The sequence below is a fragment of the Xenopus tropicalis genome, chromosome 4, assembly GCF_000004195.4.
Source record: "Xenopus tropicalis strain Nigerian chromosome 4, UCB_Xtro_10.0, whole genome shotgun sequence".
Classification (NCBI taxonomy): domain Eukaryota; kingdom Metazoa; phylum Chordata; class Amphibia; order Anura; family Pipidae; genus Xenopus; species Xenopus tropicalis.
Genome location: NC_030680.2, coordinates 107,735,995 through 107,756,625, shown reverse-complemented (window position 1 = coordinate 107,756,625; position 20,631 = coordinate 107,735,995). Strand labels below are relative to the sequence as shown.

The following is a 20,631-nucleotide window of genomic DNA, read 5'->3' as shown; positions in this document are numbered from 1 at the left end:
GAAGGCACTTCTCCATGACTAAATAGTTGTGTATAGGGATAAATTCCTAGAAGCCAATCACATTACTTGGACCATCAAGGTAAACATCCTCAGTTTACAATTTTAGATCTATATTAGATAATGGGGATAGTGTAATAAACGTCAGTAACAGAAAAAATATTAACAATGTGAAAAACAAATTTGCCTTTGTGTGAATTTATTATAGCTTTTGTGAACACAGAAACTGTTTAGCGACTACTTCCAACAGTGGAAAAAGCCTGCAAATTTTATTGTTTGCGACAATACAGTGTATGCAGTAAAACTTCTTACTGGAAAAGTTATGTTTGCTCATTATGCCACCTTCAAGCATGCCTTAAATGTTAAAATTCACAATGCAATAACAGTCTAATAAAGATTATTATATTGCAACATGTATTGCTAAAAATACTCCCATGCCCCACCTAGTGATAGATTTGATAACAGCATTTAATAGTAAAAAAATAGTCTGGCTCAGCCAAGTAATGACTCCAGTTACCCTGAGAAGGAGAAACAATAGGTTACCTGAAAGCAGTGTAGCGCTGGCTCCTTCTGAAAGCTCAGACTCAGGCACAATGCACCGAGATGGCTGCCTACACACCAATATTACAACAACAACAATACATTTGTAGGTTTAAGAATAAAAGTTTAAATGGTAGAGTGAATTATTTGCTATGGAAACAGTGTAATTTAGAAATAGAAAGTACACCATCAAAATCGTGGCAGAATTCCTTCTGGATAATATTGTGTATTTGCTTTACCCAATTTGCCCTTTCTAACTTGCATGTGATTCCAGGAATGCACTTAAATTGTTCTCTTAAAAACATATTTTTGGGTAAACAGTGCAGGGAGTGTGATAATTATTTTGGCAAAAGAGAAAAGAATTTTCCCTGAAAGCAACATCAATCAGTTTAAAGTGAAAGCTTGATATAGTAGTTTTTAGACATAAGAGATGATCTTCCTTTTGGCCCACTTCTCCTGGACCAGTTAATTGTACTATTATTCATCCACATTTTTGGCCATTTGCAGAATATAACCTAGCTTGAACTGTTATTTGTGCGAAGTTTCATGTGGCTGGTTTGATTTATGTTTTGGGAATAGATTACATGGCACAGGGGGAATGAACGTGGCTTAGGATCAGCAAGTGCACAAGCAGCCATTACTATGACATGGCCAAGTTAGCCCTGTTATTAGAAGATTTCCCATCCTCTTTTTCTGCTTCTGTAATTACATTATAAAATAGGTAATTTGGGATAGTAAATTAGGATTCCTGTTTAGGACAGATTCTAATGGATGCTATGAAAATAATCATAATACAGATATGATCTGTCTGTCTTCATTTTTCTGAATCCCAGGGCCTACGCATGTGCAGTAGGGTGAAAATGGCTATTTCTTGTTAAATATCAGCTTTTCACTCTACTGCGCGTGCGCAAGCGGCTCTAACACAGAAAAAGGAAGAGGATCATTCCCTCACAGTTACCCCGGGCTGGTGTGATTCTCTTCTAACAGGAGCACCCGCCCAGGGCAAAAGGTAAGAGATTATAGTCACTGGGGGTGCCTAACATTTTGGCATCCCCAGTGACTTAGACTTTCCTTATGCTTGAATGGTTTCTACCATAGATATGTGTTTCAGTTACGACAATGAATGTGCATTAACTATCAGCTTAGTGCTTTATTATTATTGCAGAGAAAAGAGTAAAAAATGAAAAACAATATATAGATTTACAGAAATGGGCTTGCTATTATGAATGTCTACCTATAATTTGAATCACCATATTAAGATCTACTAAAAAAACATGTAGGGACCCCAAAGAATTGGGCCCCTTCAGGATTAGTTCCCCTTTTAGACAGGCACCATGAGGGTGGCCTTATGAGATTTGGACACCTAAAGGTGGTCCTGGGTGTTTATGTGTGAAAAGGGAGTTTCTCTGCAAGTTAACAGCCACCACTAGATGTCGCTGTGCTAAAAGTATAAAAGGGAATGACTCCCAGTTTCAGCAGGTCTTCGTCCTGGGACTGCTTCTTGTAAAGAAGCGTATAACAGGCTTGTGTTTTAGTACAGGAGGTACTGTAACAGGTCACTCTAGGAGTGACAGGCAGGCTAGAGAGAACGGGCAGTGATAGCCCCAACAGGAGAGAGAGGGGTTAAGACCCCCCAGCACTCATGGCTGGAGTTAAGGGCCTGTAGTGTGTAGTAAGAGGAGCCAAGTCAGCACCTGGGAGTGTTCCCAGTGAAGGGGCCCTACGCGTGGACCGGGGTGAGTTCCTAGGTGGAAGCATCCGGCGGGAGTACCGGGGGTAGCCCAAAGAGAGAGTGTGTGACTTGAGCCGTCTGTGTGACATCCTCTGAAGTGTTCTGCCTGCATCAATAAACAAGTTCATCTGGTTCACCATTTTAACCAGTGTCTTGGTGGTTCATATACTGAGGATCCTCAACTGCCTGGTAAGCAGCTACCCCAAGGGAGGGGCAAGGTACCGGGAGTTGCTGGGAGTCCGGGTCCAAGGAGGACCTCATAGAGTTTTCCCAGGGAGGAGACATATAGTTCTACCTATACCTACCCTGGGTGGAGGCACGCCATTTATATCAAACCTGTCCCCCACAAATAAGCGGGGGCTCAGGGCTCCTGTAGCGCCACACGCAGGTGATTGCGTGTTAAAAGTACAACCGTAGCCAAAATAGGGTTACAAACATTTAAACTTAAACCCAATAAGATTGTTTATCCTCCAATAAGGATTAATTATATTTTATTCAAGTATGCAAATCTGTATTGTTTCCAGCACTGTCTCTATATTCAAATTTCACCCTTGATGCATTATTTAAAAAAAGGGGTTTTATCTCAGGCAGCTCAGCCTCTCTGAGGCACAAGACCCCCAGATATTCAAACAGCAAAAAACAGCTCCCCTGTTACACAGGTTTTCCCAAGGAGCAGGAACAAGGTGACCCACCTTCCTTCACTGTTTGCTGAGGATATGAAAGAAAATGCCATTTGCCTGATATGTTTTTATAGAACTACGCTGAAGAAAAGTGTTTTATTGAATAAAAGACTTTTTAAATGTTTTTATAAACCATATTATAGGCGCTTGCCACTGTTGTATTAATACAGAGAAAAAGGAAAATATCCAGCTTTCTGGATAACAGATCCCATGGTTATCATCACGGTGCCCAGATGTGCTGTGTACATTTCATGATTTGTTCCTATTGTTAGGTTGCTCTCTGTGTGTTAATTGCTTGTTATTAGTATGTTCAGAAATACTTTGTTTAGTAGCCTGAAATGAATATGCAGGATACCGGGCCATGTGAGGAATGTGAACCAGGATTCAGTAATGTACGTTGAGTTAGTGCAAATGATTTTACCTGCAGGCTAAAACGGAATAAACTGTATTTAAAAACACACCTAATATGGAGGTTGGCCTCAACATCAGCTAATAAGAAATAATGGTTCCCATTGCACATGCTGGGATCATGTGATCTTATACTGCCTCTTATGTAAAGTGGCTGACCTATATAGTACACCGCCTGCTTTCTGTACCCCTTTCAGAATTACTTTTCTGACATACTAGGAGCATTACAGTTCATTGGGAACAAAGACCATAGAAAATTGGAAGAACTCTCAAAGTAAGTATGCACCAACTGCATAGGTTACTATTGATTTACAGGTTTGATATTGACATGTTGTGTCTTCAAAAGAGTGGCAGTCACTTTATATATGAACTTCTGATATACTCATTTAATTATAATCATTAGTTACACAACTTACACAAAAAATAGAGTTATTGCATTAGGGACTGAAGGAAATACACAAAGTAATGTGTTTTTAGCAAGAATGCAACCTGCATGTAATTTTTTTTCCTTAATAAGCAATGAAGAGTAAGGGCAGAAATGGGAGACTTCACATCAGAACTCCTGTGGGAGCTAATAGTGGGGCAGGGTTCCCCCCAATTCGCAAATCACTTTAGGGATATCAGATGTACTTTTAGGATCAAAGCCACTGTGTTATTGCTACTAGTTCATCTGTTTTCTTTCAACTTAATCTGATCAGCAGTGTGAAAACACCAGTATAAATGAGACCATTATGCAATACAGAAATGAATGAATGTAGACATTTTCAGGAATTTATGATAATAATTTGCTTAGCAGCTAGACAAAAACCCAAGCCATAGCTTTGTGTCGGAAAAGACTTAAAGGAGAACTATAGTAAACGCTAAAAATAAATATAGCTAGAAATACTATATTTTATATATTGAACTTACTGCACCAGCCAAAAGGTTCAGCATCTCTAAAGTATGACTATAAAGATTTTCATTCATCCAGGTCATGGTATATCTAGTATAAATAATTCTAAAGCAACTGGACTTGTTTGGTAATCATTGGAGATGTTTCACTACTCATCCGAGCAGCTTCTTCAGTTCAGTCACAGTTGAACTGAAGAAGCTGCTCAGATGAGTAGTGAAACATCTTTAATGATTACTTAACAAGTCCAGTTGCTTTAGAATTATTTATACTAGACATCTCTATAGTAGTAATGATCTAAGCCTGCAAAGTTGTCACAGGAGTTCCCTATCTTGGATTTTGTTAAAAGTGTCAGTGACACTACACATGCTCAGTGGGCTATAAGTTAAGCATAGGGTTTGTCACAAATCATCAAGCAGAAAATGAGGCTTCCCTTTCATATAAACTGATGGTACATTAACTGATTATTGCACTCTGATGTTAATTGTAAGCCTTGTATTGTGACATTTATATTCTATATATGCTGTATAAAGTCAGTCCCTAAGCTCAGTAAGTGACAGCAGCACAGAGCATGTGCAGGGAATCAGCAGAAAAGAAGATGGGGAGCTACTGGGGCATCTTTGGGGGCACAGATCTTCCCTGCTAAAGGGCTGTGGTTGCCTTGGGCTGGTACAGACGCCCAAACAAAATGTATAGCATTTCTGCCCTAATTAGTTCTCCAAAGCTCTCCAAAGCCAATGGCAATTTTAATTCCTGGAACACAAACAAATATGGCTGAGGCTGTTTACTGTACAAGTTTACTTCTCATTTTGTTTGGATGGCAGTTAGTTTTAAAATGGTAATTGTGGGCTCATGTGCCAATAAGCGCACATACAAAATGCCTCAGGCAGCCGTGCAGTATGTTTCTTTTTCCCACATTCCCAACCATAATCTCTGGGCTGTTCTTGCTTACTTGCACCAGCATTGATTTACACACAGCAGCACCCACACCTCAACAAACACTGTAGGAACTGGATTTAGCTGCACTGCCCTTTTAATATAAACAGTAAGATCTATGGCCTAGACCTGGCAAGGAGGGCTTTCAGAGATTCAGGGTGAGTGAAAGGCTGTAAATTGCTTTCCATCAGTCTCTGTAAAAGAGCACCAGTTCTCTGTTATATCAAACCAATTTTGAGCATTGTGAGCTACAATATCCAATGAGGATACAGTAGCAAAAGGGGGCAAGGGACAAAAACTGAGTTTTATATATAAGGAGTAATTTATAATGAATCATGCATTGTGCAAAGTGCAAAAAAATGCCACAAATTCTCATGTGGGCTGTACCTCCTGCTGCTCTCTAATTTGCGCATTTTGAATGAGAGGGCCAATACAAGACAGAACCTATAGAGCCCTGACTAACACAGTCAGCACTTAGGGTTGCCACCGGCCAGTAAATATGATGTTTGATTTTAATGTTATTAATAGAATATAAACATAAAAATATTTGAAGGTCTGTATTTTTTCCCAAGAAAGGTGGCAACCCTATCAGTGCTGTATTTTGAGGGGGGAGTCACAGGTCTTTGCACTACGAAAGGGCTGCGGCCATTGTTCAAGAACACTACACAGTGTGCAAAGTAAAAAAAAATTGCAGCTTTCCAATCCAATTCAGAAACCATCCAGTTTCCAGTATTTAAGTTCAAGCCCTTAGCTTTTGAATTTGTTTTCGGTAAAAATGCATTTTACACGGATAAAAAGAAACCCTCAAAATAAATTAATGAGTCATTCCAAACTCGTTTGCAATTAAAGTTGTTTTTCTAATTTTCAAGCTACTAGTAATGATGTGTGAATCTGTCCTATTTTGCTTTGCGGACAATTTGCAAAATGGACGTTGTGCTCATTGGGGTTTATGGGCATTTTTTTGCTGCAAAACCTGGTGAAAAATTTCAGTCATCAATAACTACTAGCAGTATTTACACTGCTAATAAAATTAAATTGAGACAACAGCACCATCTGGAGTGGTATCTGCTGTGCTAAATTTTAAAACCCTAGAAAAAAATGCACTACAGTAGATTGATTTTTCTCCTTTAATCTGCATGCGGCCTCTAACCTCTGAATAATGCACAAAAGGCCCTATGTAAGGTGCCCACATTTATCACAGACCATGTTTATTTGTGTTTTGTTTTCCTTTGCAGCCATCATTATGAAAGTTGCAGTGATCGGAGCAGGGGCAAGTGGACTGACTGCAATTAAGTGCTGCTTAGATGAAGGTTTGGAACCCACCTGCTTTGAAAGGAGTGATGATATTGGTGGGGTCTGGAGATTTACAGTAAGTTGAGGCCACCACTTTAGATTAGAGGAACGGAGCTTCAATTTAAAGCAGCGTAGGTGGTTTATCACAGTGAGGGCCGTGAGGTTGGGGAATGCCCTTTCTAGTGATGTTGTAATGGCAGATTCTGTATGAGTTCTTGAACAAGCAGAATATCCAAGGCTATTGTGATACTAATATCTACAGTTAGTATTAGTGGTTGTATATATAGTTTATGTATGTGAGTGTATAGATTGGTAGGTGTGGGTGCTGGGTTTACTTGGAAGGGTTAAACTTCATGGACTATGTAACTATGATATTGCATTTCATATGCATATGATAACATATATTTATCATTTTTGGAAAACAAAGTACAAATGTATTAATTGCTGGATAATATCTTACCTATAGTTAGTTGTTACTGACTCCTATTGCCATGAAGTCCTGGTGTGAAGTAGCTACATAGACGAGCATTAAGGTGCACAGTTCTTAAAGAAGAACTAAAGATTAACTAAACAAGTAGGGCAGAAATATTGCACATGATGTGTTGGGCTTCTGTACCAGCCCAAGGCAATCACAGCCCTTTAACAGGGAAGATCTGTGCCCCCAAAGATGCCCCAGTAGCTCCCTATCATCTTTTCTGCTGATTCCCTGCACATGCTCTGTGCTGCTGTCACTTACCTGAACTTAGTGACTGTCTCACAATATACTGTATGTATAAAATATAAATGTCATAATAGAAGGCGGATTAGTAAACAATTTATATTATTCATACGACAGCACTGAAACCAGTACAATTTGCATCAGAAATGAATAACCAGCGCTGTAGCATCACCATCTGTGAAACACATTATTGTTTTCCAAGAGTGCCAATGCTCCTAAAATGTCTGCTGGAGCAATTTCTGTTTGGGAAAAATGAAAAGGATTCATGGAAACGAATGTCCATTTAAACTCGAATTTTTTAAGCTTTATCAATGCTTTCAGCTCGAAAAATTTGGAATTTTCGGGATGCAAACTTGAAACTTCCGTACGAACGGTTTGAGCATTATCATGACATTTTAGAACCTCAGAAATTTTCGTGGTTACTCCGAATTTTTACCATATCATGTTTTAAGCCCCCATTTTAGTAAATGTGCCTCTTAGTGACATTTTTCTGATAGGAAAGTTTTATAGAACTGACACATTTATAAAAGCCAATACATGTTGCAATTTAGCTTTGAGCAGTTAAATATGATTCTATTCTGTGGGGTGTTGGAGTTCTGTTCGTTGAGATTTTTTGTTTTGGATAATTTAATTCCCTAACTGACATGTACAATCTTGCAAGCTGTTATGTATCATTTTTCTTAGGAACATGTGGAGAATGGCAGAGCCAGCATCTATGAATCTCTTGTTAGCAACACCAGCAAAGAAATGATGTGCTACAGTGACTTCCCTATGCCAGACACCTTCCCTAACTTTCTTAACCACACAAAAATGATGGACTATTACAGGATGTATGCTGAGACGTTCAATCTATTGAAATATATACAATTCAAGGTAAAACATTTGGGAAATTCAAGGGAAAAATTTGGCTCCTGAAATAGAATATTGGACAACACATACTTAATTACATTCTTATATGAACCCATTGTCTAAATTAGTAAGTTGGTTAATGTAGGCTGATATTAGGTAAAGGAAGTAGAGTGAAGGAGGTCAGACAGCTGATGCAGAAAGGGACATGGAAGAAACCTGTCCACAGAGGTAACACTCCTGAGCCCTGACAACTGATCCAAATTGCAAGGAGGGAATAGAATGGATTGCAATGTGTGCATAAGGTTCACTTAGATCTGATAACTCCAATCTGACACAGTAAAAGCTGTAAATGTGACCATGTAATTGCGGAGTGCAAAAAGAAAAAATCGGTTGTGCTATCCAAAATAGAGTCTATAGTAAAGTTGACTTGGAGTGAGTATTCCATGTAATTGCGGAGGATATCCTACTATGTAAATGGTATATCTGGATCTATAAAGATAAAAAGGAAAAAAGATGCCAGGTGGTTTTGCCATGAATATGGGTTTATGCAGTTTAGTTATCGAGTAAACGTAAATTTCTCAGTAAGGAAAACCATTAACACTGAAGAATTGCTTGTTTAAATAGGAAATTGGAATAGCTTTCTAAATACAGGTATCAGACCCCTTATCCGGAAACCCATTACACAGAAAGTTCAGAATTACGGAAAGGCCATCTCCCATAGACTCCATTTTAACCAAATAATTCACATTTTAAAAAATTATTTCCTTTTACTCTGTAATAATAAAACAGTAGGTTGTACTTGATCCCAACTAAGATATAATCCTTATTAGAGCAAAAACAATACTACTGGGTTAAAATTACTGTTTAAATAATTTTTTTAGTAGACTTAGGGTAGGAGATCCAAATTACAGAAAGACCTCTTATCCAGAAAACCCCAGGTCCCAAGCACTCTGGATAACGGGTCCCATACCTGTAACAGATTTCTAGCAATGAGCGAACCTGTCCCGGTTTGCTTCAGAGAAAAATTCACGAAACTGCTAACAAAAATTGCGCGCAAAAAATTGTTAAACGTATTAAAGCTAATAGCCAACTTTTTTTTATACTGGACTTTTTTTCTCATTCCAAATGCAAATCCAAAGTCAGTAGGCATTTTTTTTTTTGTGGTGACTTTTTTTGTCTCTGTGATTCTTTTGTCTTTTGCGAATTTTTGATGCAGTTTCCCAAAAAAAAATTACTCATCATTACAGATTTCCCATACCTATAGCTAGAAACAAACAACATTTTATTATGTATATGTATATGTATTATATATTATGTATATGTATATATATGTAAAAATCATGACATCTTTGGCAATGATCTGGCTAATTCTGACAACTCCAAGTAATGTCCACACTTGTTTATAATCTGTCAAATATATATTTGTCTTTGTTGTATAAATGTAGCTGTATCTATTTGTTTTCATACATTTTAAAGGAGAATAATAACAGGATATTTGAATGTTTCTTTTACAGACATTAGTATGTAACATAAGAAAACACCCCAGTTTTCAGAGTACGGGTCAATGGGAAGTCACTATAGACAAAGATGGAAAACAACAAACGTCCACCTTCAATTTTGTCATGATCTGTACTGGTCATTACTCGGATCCATATTATCCATTGGACTCTTTTCCCAGTAAGTTACATATTCCCATTTACCTATAACAATAACATGTTCTTATAACTGTTAATGAGGCCATTATAAAACCATATTACCTTTCAGCATTTGTACTTAGTGATGTACATTCCTTTTGCCATTGGAACCTTAAAGCATACCTTCAAATGAATTAGCTCATAAGCATATTTCTTCCCACAATCAGATCATGGCCCCCTGTTTCATTCTTAATTTAGTATCTGTGCAAAGGCATACATCTTCACAAAGAGGGATTTTTAGGTTTAAAATTATGATTATAAATTGACAAGGCAAGATACCATATCAAGGTAAACCCCGTACGGCGGTCCTAACTGTTTAGCTCAGGTCATATTTTTCATAGGCTGGCACCTCCTTGCATGAATGGGAAAAACATCTCCTGACCTGGGCATTGGTTTTAGTCAAAGGCTTTATCCTACCTGCCATTAGCTTTTATAGGAGAGAGATTGCACTACCAAAGCATTGGTCTCACATGCTTTATCCTACCCAACTAGTGATCATTAGGAGAGATGTGTTTGTTTTTAAAAAATGATATGTAGATGATTTATAGGCAAATCGTATACAGACATGATGCAGTGAAAACAAAGCATAGGTACACGACAAAGAACATGTGTATAATCTCTGTAAATTGCTGCAAATATGTTGGCACTATATACATATAGAATAATATTAAGTGCATAAGACCTTACAAGTGGGGATACATTTCTTTATCTTCTCCAAAGGAAGGAGCAGCAATGAAGTCTACATGATCCAGTAATGGCATGCACTGATGTGCCAGGGCCCCCCAGAAAACCTTAGACCACTGTTCCACTCTCAAGCCTACATTTCCACCTCTCTTCATTCACTTTATTTATTCTCAAAGTCTCTACTCTTTACAGATTATCATCTATCCTCGGGATAGCTCTACAAGCTTGCAGGGGGGCCCACCAGGACTTTTCTTTCAAAACAAAACTACATGCACTTCATTTTAGTATAGTTTACTCCCACATTGTTATTATTTGTATCTGTAAATAAAGGATAGGATACTTCAGTGTTCTCCAACCAGTCGCTCACCAACCCTTTGGATGTTGCTCCCAGTGTCCCCAAAGTAGGTGCTTATTTTTGAATTTCTGGTTAGGAGGCAAGCTTCGATTGCATAAAAACCCAGTTTAATTGCCAAACAGAGCCTTCTGTAGGCTGCCAGTCAACATATAGGCTACCAAATAGCCAATTAAAGTTCTTATTGGCACACAAAGGAACTTTTTTCATGCTTGTGTTGCTCTCCAAAACTTTTTCCGTTTGAATATGGCTCACGGGTAGAAAAGGTTGGGGATCCCTGGGATACTTGAATACATTGCAAATCACAATACTATAAGTTTGTGCCAGCATGGTTTTATGCCTAACAGATCTTGCCAGACTAACTGGAGGGAGTGCAGAGACATGCAACTAAACTGGTAAAGGGGATGGAAGATTTAAACTATGAGGTTAGACTGTTGGGGTTGTTTTCACTGGAAAAAGGGCGAAGGGGCATGATTACTCTGTACAAGTACATTAGGGGGGATTATAGGCAGATAGGGGGTGTTCTTTTTTTCCCATAAAAATGATCAGTGCACCAGAGGCCCCCCCTTTAGATTGAAGGAACAGAACTTTCATATGCAGCAGCGTAGGTGGTTTTTCACGGTTAGGGCAGTGAGGTTGGGGAATGCTCTTCCTAGTGATGTTGTAATGGCAGATTCTGTTAATGCCTTTAAAAGGGGCCTGGATGAGTTCTTGAACAAGTATAGTATCCAAGGCTATTGTGATACTAATATCTACAGTTAGTATTGATGTTGGTATTTATGGTTTATGTATGTGAGTGTATAGATAGGTCAGTATAGGTTGTGTGTGCTGGGTTTACTTGGAAGGGTTGAACTTGATGGACTAAAACTGGATACTTAAAACTGAGTTCAGAGTGAAAACACTAGCTTACATCAAACAAGCAATGCAATTCCTGCCAAAAAATGTGTAGTGCCCCCACTCTACAATTCCAAATACAATTCCAAGAATATTTTGGAAGGAATCATCATTTCTTGGTGCAATTTGTTCTCCTGTTATCTTACTGCAGTCAAAGCTTTCCAGCCATGTACATAAATAAGTATGCACCATATCATAGTGATTTGCTTAATCTCAGAATGTTAATAGCATTACTTATTATTGTTTTATATACTATATTAGAGTCAGGGTTGCGACCTCACCCCTTTAATACCAGCTACATATGGAATCCACATCCTGCATGGCTAGCTGGCTCGGTGGCAACCCTAATCAGAATAATACATTAATATACAGGTATGGGATCCATTATCTGGAAACCTTTTGTCCTGAAAGTTTTGAACTACGGGAAGGCCATCTCCCATAGACTCCATTTTTATCAAATAATTAACATTTTTAAAAATTATTTCCCTTTTCTCTGTAATAATAAACAGTGCTTGTACTTGATCCTAAATAAAATATAATTGATGTTTATTTGAGGCAAAACAATCCTATTCGGTTTATTTAATGTTTAAATAATTTTTTTAGTAGACGTAAGATAAGGATTCTTTCTGTAATTTTGCAACAATATAATACAATGCTACTGTATAAAAAATAATTTATTTGCAGGCATACAACAATTTCAAGGTCAATATTTTCACAGTCGAGACTTCAAGAGGTCTGATGGATATAAAGGGAAAAAAGTCCTAATTATCGGAACAGGCAGTTCAGCATGTGATATTGCTGTAGAACTAAGTCGAACAGCTGCACAGGTATAAAATATCTGCCACTAAATAAACCGGTTGATTTCAAAGTTCTTGCAGTCTATTGACACATATTGACATCATCTTAAACCTCTATATTGACCTATAAAACAAAATGTCTCTAACATTACCAGTGTCCCCAAAATTAAAACAACAAAAAAGCAAAGAAAGTTTCGACTTGGTACAGTCTGAAAAAAGATTCACCAAATAAGTTTTTGATCAGCACAACTGGATGTTACACAGGTAATCTCTTACAGAGAGGGCACAACTACAACATGTGGGTAGGGCACAACTAGAAAGTTTCAGAAAAGGTTAAGATAAGGAAGATAAGGAAAGCACCAGAAGGTAGGAGATTTAAGGAAAACAAATAACAGGTGGAAATTGACATGCAAGTGTGGGTGGGGATTTAGGAAGGAAATGGTATGGCTGAACTTGTGATCTGAGAGAAGAGAAGAGTGAGTCTTGGATATATTATAATTCAATGAACATTACATCAATATTTTTTCTTTTTGCAACAATGCTCACACTTGTTTCCAGCACCCTTAGCATTCATCTATGATACATTATTTTATGTTGGTGTTTTTCCTAAAGGGGGAGTATACCGCATTTTTTAACATGAGCTCAGCTTGTGCTGAGCATACTATTTGTATTTGTTTTATTCATAACAAATGTTTTTTTGTTATTTCTTGGCAAAAGGTATGCTTGGCACAAGCTCTACTCATTGAACTTATTTTGTACATATGCCCCTTTAAGACACCCACAAACAATTATAACAGATGGGCTTTCCCTCTCACACTACCATGAGCTTCTTTACATACCAGCTTTAATATGATTTACTGTAACTTTGAGATGAACACTTTCTTAAATGTAGAATGGCTAGAACAAGAAAGTGTTTCTAGTCACAAAGAACAATATTTACCACCATTCTGTATGCCTTCATATACAGGTTTTTCTTAGCACAAGGAAAGGAACCTGGGTAACAAGTCGTACCAGCGATAAAGGATATCCATGGGATGCCTGTTTGTTCACTAGGTTTCAGGAGTGGTTCAAGAACAAACTGCCATCATCCATTGTTTTGTGGTGGACTGAGAAAAAAATTAATATGTGGTTTCAACATGCAAACTATGGTCTTCAGCCTACTAAGAGGTACTGAGAACTGGCCAAAGAATTGTATTACACAACAACACTTTAAACAAAGGTTCATATGAAATATTTTAATCACTTTGTGACACAATGTAATTACAAAAAGACTTTGTTATATGTTTCTGAGATTTTACTTATAAGTAGAAACTTTTTGAAAACTGTGCAGAATTATGAAATATCATCAGAGTATGAGTCATCTGTGAGCCAAATTATTTGAAGTGGCTTTAGGGCAAACATTTAGTATTATGCAATAACTAATTCAGAAGAAATGAGACCTGATGCAAGGTAAAGTGGTGGCATGTCTGGTGGTTGTAATTATCCACTTCAGATGGACCTGGCAGTCTAGAACACTGTCATTACGGTTAATAATTTAACATAATTTACTAATACAAAGTTTAATAGTGAGTAAGCTGAGGACAAAAAGGGTCCACAAAGTTCAACCATTTGTTCCAACAAAGGAAGCTGGAAAAACCCCAGCTGAAGCCCCCACATTTAGTTGCAGAAGGGGGAAATGACTTCCCATCTCAAAAAGAACAATCAGTGCAGTTTGCCTGTATTCCATCAGAATGTGCGACTTTGTTTAAATTCATTTTGCTGAAATTTTAAAGTGAAATGTCCCATGTCAGCTATTAACATTTTTGAGCTGAGCCTTTTGTATTATTATGGCATCCTGTAACCAGTTTCTATAATGGATATATAAAGGAACCAAAATATATTAACCAAAATATATGTAACCAAAATATATTAATTTTTATAGACCAAGATACGTCGTTTTACTTTTAATTTACTAATTTTTCTTTCTTGATTCTTTCTTCTTTTTGCACAATATTTATAGTTCATAAATTACGACTCAACCTTCTATTTTTTAAAATGCTTTTAAATTAATATATTAATGGCAGTAATGGTTTAATTTAATTTTAAATCTTAATATCACCCAGTGTTGCTTATGCTTAGCAGAAGGACAATGGCCATTTATTACTGACCTTTTATGAAAAAGGGAATATACAGCCTAGTAGGGTATCACATCCTTTCTGCAATGTAAAATGTAAGAAAGGCTCACTTCATCAGACTGGACTAGATTGACTATCAACATATTTACAGTACTTAACAAACAAACAATAATTTTAATCATAATTTGCTCTTGTCCTCATTTGTATCCAGTTCTCAGTTTAGGGAGCTTGTGTATAATGATGAACTACTAAGCCGTATAACATGTGGATCCGTATTGGTGAAGTCAGCCGTAACAGAGATCACTGCTACTTCAGTTGAATTCGATGATGAAACAACAGAAAAGGATATTGATGTTGTCATCTTTGCTACAGGATATATTTATAACTTCCCTTACTTTGATGAGCCCATTATTAAAGCTGACAACAGTATAAATTTATATAGAAATATTTTTCCTGCAAGCTTGAAAAAGCCAACATTAGGATTCATTGGTCTTATCCGCCCACTGGGTCCCTTTATGTCTGTTGCAGAGGTCCAAGCTCGCTGGGTCACAAGGGTGTTTAAGGGTAAGAAACTTGTATTTAGTCTGTGAATCCCAAAACTATAGCTATTGATATGTGATATGCACAACATCAAATATCAACACCATCCGACACGTTACATTACAAATCACAAAAAAATGAAGGTGAAATGAGTTTCAGCTCCCCCTCCTCTTTTGCTGGTGCACTGTACACTGGAAAAGATGGTGCATTGGCAGATTAAATTTCCAACCTGCCATATTGATAAACCAAATGATATCCATGGTACAAAGCTGGGCTGGGATTGTCTCCCCAGCATACATATATGATAAAGTGTATGAAAATTTTAAATAAACATCCACTTCAGAGTGGATTCATGATTATAGCTACATGTTAGGCTTTTTAGGCTATTTTTTTTTAGGAAAACTAAACCCTAAAAATAAATATGGCTAAAAATGCCATATTTTATATACTGTACTTAAAGGAGAAGTACACCTCCCCCAGCTATAAAAGCCCCCTCAACTGGCCTGCCTCGACCCCCCTCACCTCTCCCTTATCACATACTCTGTAACTTAAAAAACTGCCCCTGTCGCAAACCCCAACCTGAAAGAGCAGAGCACTACAGCAGCATACCTGGGCGCCATCTTCTGTTCAATTGTAGAAGCTTTGGGCCTCACCTACACGGACCCTGCTTGAGCATGCGCAGTTGCGGCAATCAGGAAATCAGGTCATGTGGTTTTTGTGTCAGCATTGCAAATCACTACACTAATGAATAGTACATATAAAAAACAGCTATTAGCAATGTATTAATGTATTATTCAACTTCATTATAGACAACTAATATCAGTTATTATTTTTATATCATGTTAATTTATATCAATGAATTCACAATAATGCATTTATACATATCATTCATCCCCAGTGTTCTCAGTGCCTAAAGTGAAAAATGTAAATAAGTGTCATAAAAAAATACATTTATTGTACATACCCATCATTAAACACCCTAACCCTTAACCCCCACTGTGGTATGGTATGGAGGGGCTCCTCTATAGTAAAATGGAAGTATCAAAACATATAGTTATGTATCAAAATTTTACACAAATCCCCCTGAATATATAACACTTCTCCTAATCAGATCCTGGAAAGACAGTATGCTGAATGCTGTAAGTTCCGTTGCAATGTCTGTGGCTGTGTATCTGTACGCATAACTCAGAATTTTAGCAACAGTTCTTTTAGGTTGAAGTATGTAATAGATATTAGCATGCACTTGAAATATACCCACCAAACACACCGATTTAAGACTATATTCCAGTAGGTCCCAAGCATCCCAGCATAATAACCAACCATATGCAACAAAATATAAAAAATATTATTAATTTAATTTATACACTGCTTGATGTAAAATACCATATCCCATAAAAACAGACAAACAAAACACAGCATTTGTGGGGCCCTTCTGATAAATAAATATATCGTGCATATAGGCGATTCATTCCCAACAGGGAAAATTGACAAATCACTGTATTAATAACTGGAGCTAATGTTGGAAAGTTATTAATTAGCATTAGGTATCATGTTGTTCAATATCCTTGTGCACCTTTGAGGAATAGTTCCCCAGAGTACTGCCTAAATATCCTTTACTTTTGCCTAAAAAGAAATACTGTATATTCCATATAGGTTTGTGCAATTTTCCGCCACAAGAAGCCATAATGAAGGATATTGCTAAGAAAAAAGAGAACTTCATTAAAAGGTATTTCCGAAAGCATTTTTGGGCACAAAAGTATCTTGTAGGCATAATGTACATTTTCTGTCATTCTGTCCTCTTTGTCAATGTTAGACACAGCAAGGGAAAATAGCTAAAAATACACTGTGACTTTTATATTTGTCTATAAATATGTATTAGTTGATCTTCCAGGAATATTTTTCAGAATCCATGAAAGAACATAAAAGGTTATAGGGAATACATTATGTATAGTCACTTACCAACATATTCCACAGTGCTTTACATAGATTTGACATGACTTTTACTTGTCCCTGGCCCAATGGAGCTTAAGTCTAGGACATTATCATACAATGCAATTTATATTTAATTTATAGGTTTGGAAAGCCACAACAGAGCAACAGTTTGACAATGGAATATATAGAATACCTGGATGAGCTGACATCTGATATCGGTGCTAAGCCCAACATTTTAAGCTTCCTTCTATCAGATCCAGCTCTTGGTTGGATGCTCTACTTTGGACCATGTACACCAGCTCAATACCGTTTGACAGGGCCTGGGAAATGGCGACATGCCAGGAATCATATTATGACCACTTGGGATCGAATTGTAAAGCCAACAAGAACAAGAGTTGTAAAGAAAGTTGAAAAATCCATTGCAATTACATTTTTATTATCTGCTGTGTGTGCTCTGACTTTGCTATTAGCTGCACTTATGTACCAATGTTAGCAAAATGTGCAGAAAATAAGTGTATTCCTTATACAGAGAAATAGCAATTTAGATTCACATGCATAACAATGAGAAACTGCAGAAATGACAAAGAGTTTAAATCAATTTACGCCTTTTGAACAATAATATTGCCAGGTCCAATTGAGTTATTTTACATTACATAAAAATAAAATATACCACTATCACTTTGTCACTAAACAAGTTCCTTTGCTTCATAGTTTTGATAATTTGACAGGCTTTTATATTTTTATTTTCTCTTTTATGGCTTATGTGGGTTTCTGGTTACTGAGCATATACTGTATTGTTTTATTTATCTATACATGTGTATGCATTCTCTACTACTAAGGATGAATTAACTGAGCATGGTCAACAGATGCTGTGTGCTTATGATTTATAGTGATGGGGTGTTTGTACCTCTACAAGGATGGCAAAACCTTTACATAGACTGTATAACCCATTTTATTAAATAAAAATATATTTGTTGCAGGGGTTAAAAACTACCAGACTTGAATGGCCTGATCCTCCTATGCCAGGGAGAGAAAGCAGCCCAGATATCTCCTCATTGGGGGGAATTCACAAAAGTGGTGATAAAATAAAAGTGGAGATAGATTTGTCGGATTTTCCACCTAATTCACAAACCTCTATCTCCCCTTTTGTGAATTTGTCTTTTAAACAGACAGTTTTCAGATTTTGTCATTTTCCCAAAATTTTTTTATGAATTTGCCTTTAGTAAATCTGTTGGTGCCATCAAACCCGGCCCCACGGGTACAGGAGCCTTGGAATAAGGATTTTACCAGCAGGATTTTGCATTTCATTTGCCATTTATCATTTCACTTTGGGGGCATTTCCTGAGGGGTAATTTAAGTTTGCCCAGAGAAACTATACAACATTTTTTTCAGGACAATCTGGGCTATTTAATGTTTTCTATATTTACTCATTACTGGTAAAAAGCAATCCAGCCCACATACCAACATGCCCAGTAAAAAGAGGTCCAACAGGACTAGGACCCACCAGGTTTATGCAGTGCCCTGTTGGGCCAGTCCAACTCTGTACCCCAATATCCCAGTTTGGGTGCCAGTGTGTATGTGCTGTTTGCTAATCACCAATATGGCGGCTGGGAACAGGTGGGGGATCAATGCTGTCAGGCAGCTCTGTAGTTCTGGGCAGGCTATGGGGGCACAGTTAAGTTGGGGCAAATGTCAGTGAAGTTATTACAGAGGGGGCACTGCTGCTAAAACTAAACATTTGCCTGCGAGGCTTTACTTTTCCTTTAAATAAAAATGTTTACAATATATTCACTCAAAATATTATTATTGCCTCATTCATTAAGCTAAAACTAGCATAACAATGCAAATTTGAGGGGAAAACTTTTTATATATAAGATATAAATTAACCTTTTTTTAATCAGTGTTTTAATTGTTTATAAAATGTTATTTGTTGCACCTATTGTTCTAGGGTTAGACAAAAACTTGTCCCCTAACAATAGGCTGCTAATCCCCATTAATATGTTAATGACTCCCTACCTTAGGTGTGAAATGGAGACTGGGGTAAACCAAACAAAACCACAGAGACCTTATCCGCACACCCTCACTCTCCAAAAATTATTTTGTCCGGTGCACACTGCTAGAGGGATCGGCACCCTCCAAATACACTATAGCAAGAAAAAAGCAAATGGCACTCAGGACTACAAACAAGGGTAATACCCTTTTAAAAGTTTATTGCGGAGGTGCAACGTTTCGGGGCAATGTGACCCCTTTATCAAGCATGTAAACCAAACAAAACACAAGAGCTTAGAATTGGTCTGACAGTTACACTGAGCTTTACTCCATTTTGAAAATGACGGGGGAAAATGTTGGGAAAAAATGTCGTTAAAACGTCATTCAAACGACAAATTCACAAAAGTGTCTGTTAACTGTCTTTCTTTCACCAAAAATGGAAAAGTGGCAGTTGAGTCGGAATTTAGGCGGATTTCTGTTTGTGAATCTGGAGAAAGTGTTTTCCACCCGTTTTTCCACCACTTTTACTCCAAAAAATGGCTATCTCCACTTTTGTGAATTCCCTCCAAAAGAAACAAGCATCTTCCAGTTGATATAAAGCATAGTGGGGTATTCTTCATTTAAAGCTTATCATGTCCTGGGGGAGCCGTAGGCAAATTTCACCTTCTCCTATTTATTAAAATGCCCCAGATGCTCTGTCTAGCCTAGCCTAACCAAGGTGATGTTTTCCTTCTTACCTTCACCTTTAAACAATATTGTTGGAAAGTGATCCCCAACCAATGGTTCGCAAGCTTTACTATTTGATGTAGCTCACAGTGGCCTAAAACTAGGTGCTCATTTTTGAATTTCTGCCTCCGAGTCAAGCGTTGGAGGTATAAAGACAGAAGCTTACTAAAACAACTGTAGGCTGCACACTGGCAGTCTACATGGAGCTACCAAATAATCGCAGTACTTATCTGGTTACCTCTCAGGAAATGTTTTTATGCTCCCCAAAAGTTTTTACATTTGGATTAGACTCATAGGTAGAAAAGGGTTGGGGACCAATATTGGATTTAATCAGGAAATGTAATAACTTCTACTGTTTACCAAACTGTTTTGCTTTTTTTTTTTGCGTTTTTTTGTTGCGACCATGTCTATTTTGACGCAACATTTTTTGATGTGCTACGAATTTTTCTGAGATAAATTTTCGTGGAAACAATTCGCCAATAGCGAAATGCTGAAATTCACCGTGAATCCATGCCTGGCGAAAAAATTCACTCATCACTATAAATGACTCAATTTATAATGCAGCTAAAGTATGTTACAAAAATTGGAATTGCAAATGCAATGTCCAGAGATAAAAATCAGAGCCTTGTATTTGTTTTAATTTTTTTTTATCATTTGTTTAAACATGCAGAAAAATAGAATTTCAATAGTTCCTTAGAGCTATTCTGGGGTTATGTGTGTGTGCATTATTTGCCCAAGATTTTAGGTTCAGAAATAGTGAGAGATAAATATCCAGCTGCTCTACATCCCTTCTGTGTGTGGGGTGGAGCAAGATATTTCTAATCCTTATATAAAGAGGTAAGCTGCAGAGAGAAACTAGAAGTCTGA

General features: G+C 37.3%; 1 protein-coding gene across 2 annotated transcripts; it reads left to right on the top strand.

Annotated features, from left to right (window-relative positions):
• The first annotated feature begins 2,730 nt into the window (after nucleotides 1-2,730).
• Nucleotides 2,731-17,743, top strand: LOC100489408 (dimethylaniline monooxygenase [N-oxide-forming] 2). Of its 2 annotated transcripts, XM_031901009.1 has the most exons (9): nucleotides 2,731-3,631; nucleotides 6,418-6,551; nucleotides 7,878-8,066; nucleotides 9,557-9,719; nucleotides 12,351-12,493; nucleotides 13,431-13,630; nucleotides 14,789-15,141; nucleotides 16,771-16,843; nucleotides 17,191-17,743. In XM_031901009.1, the coding sequence occupies exons 2-9, from the start codon at nucleotides 6,426-6,428 to the stop codon at nucleotides 17,540-17,542; spliced, it is 1,599 nt and encodes a 532-aa protein (XP_031756869.1). In that variant the 5' UTR covers nucleotides 2,731-3,631; nucleotides 6,418-6,425; the 3' UTR covers nucleotides 17,543-17,743. The 2 variants fall into 2 exon arrangements, with proteins under 2 accessions (XP_031756869.1, XP_012817919.2); XM_012962465.3 differs by lacking the exon at nucleotides 2,731-3,631 and having other exon boundaries at nucleotides 4,867-6,551.
• The last annotated feature ends 2,888 nt before the right edge of the window (nucleotides 17,744-20,631 follow it).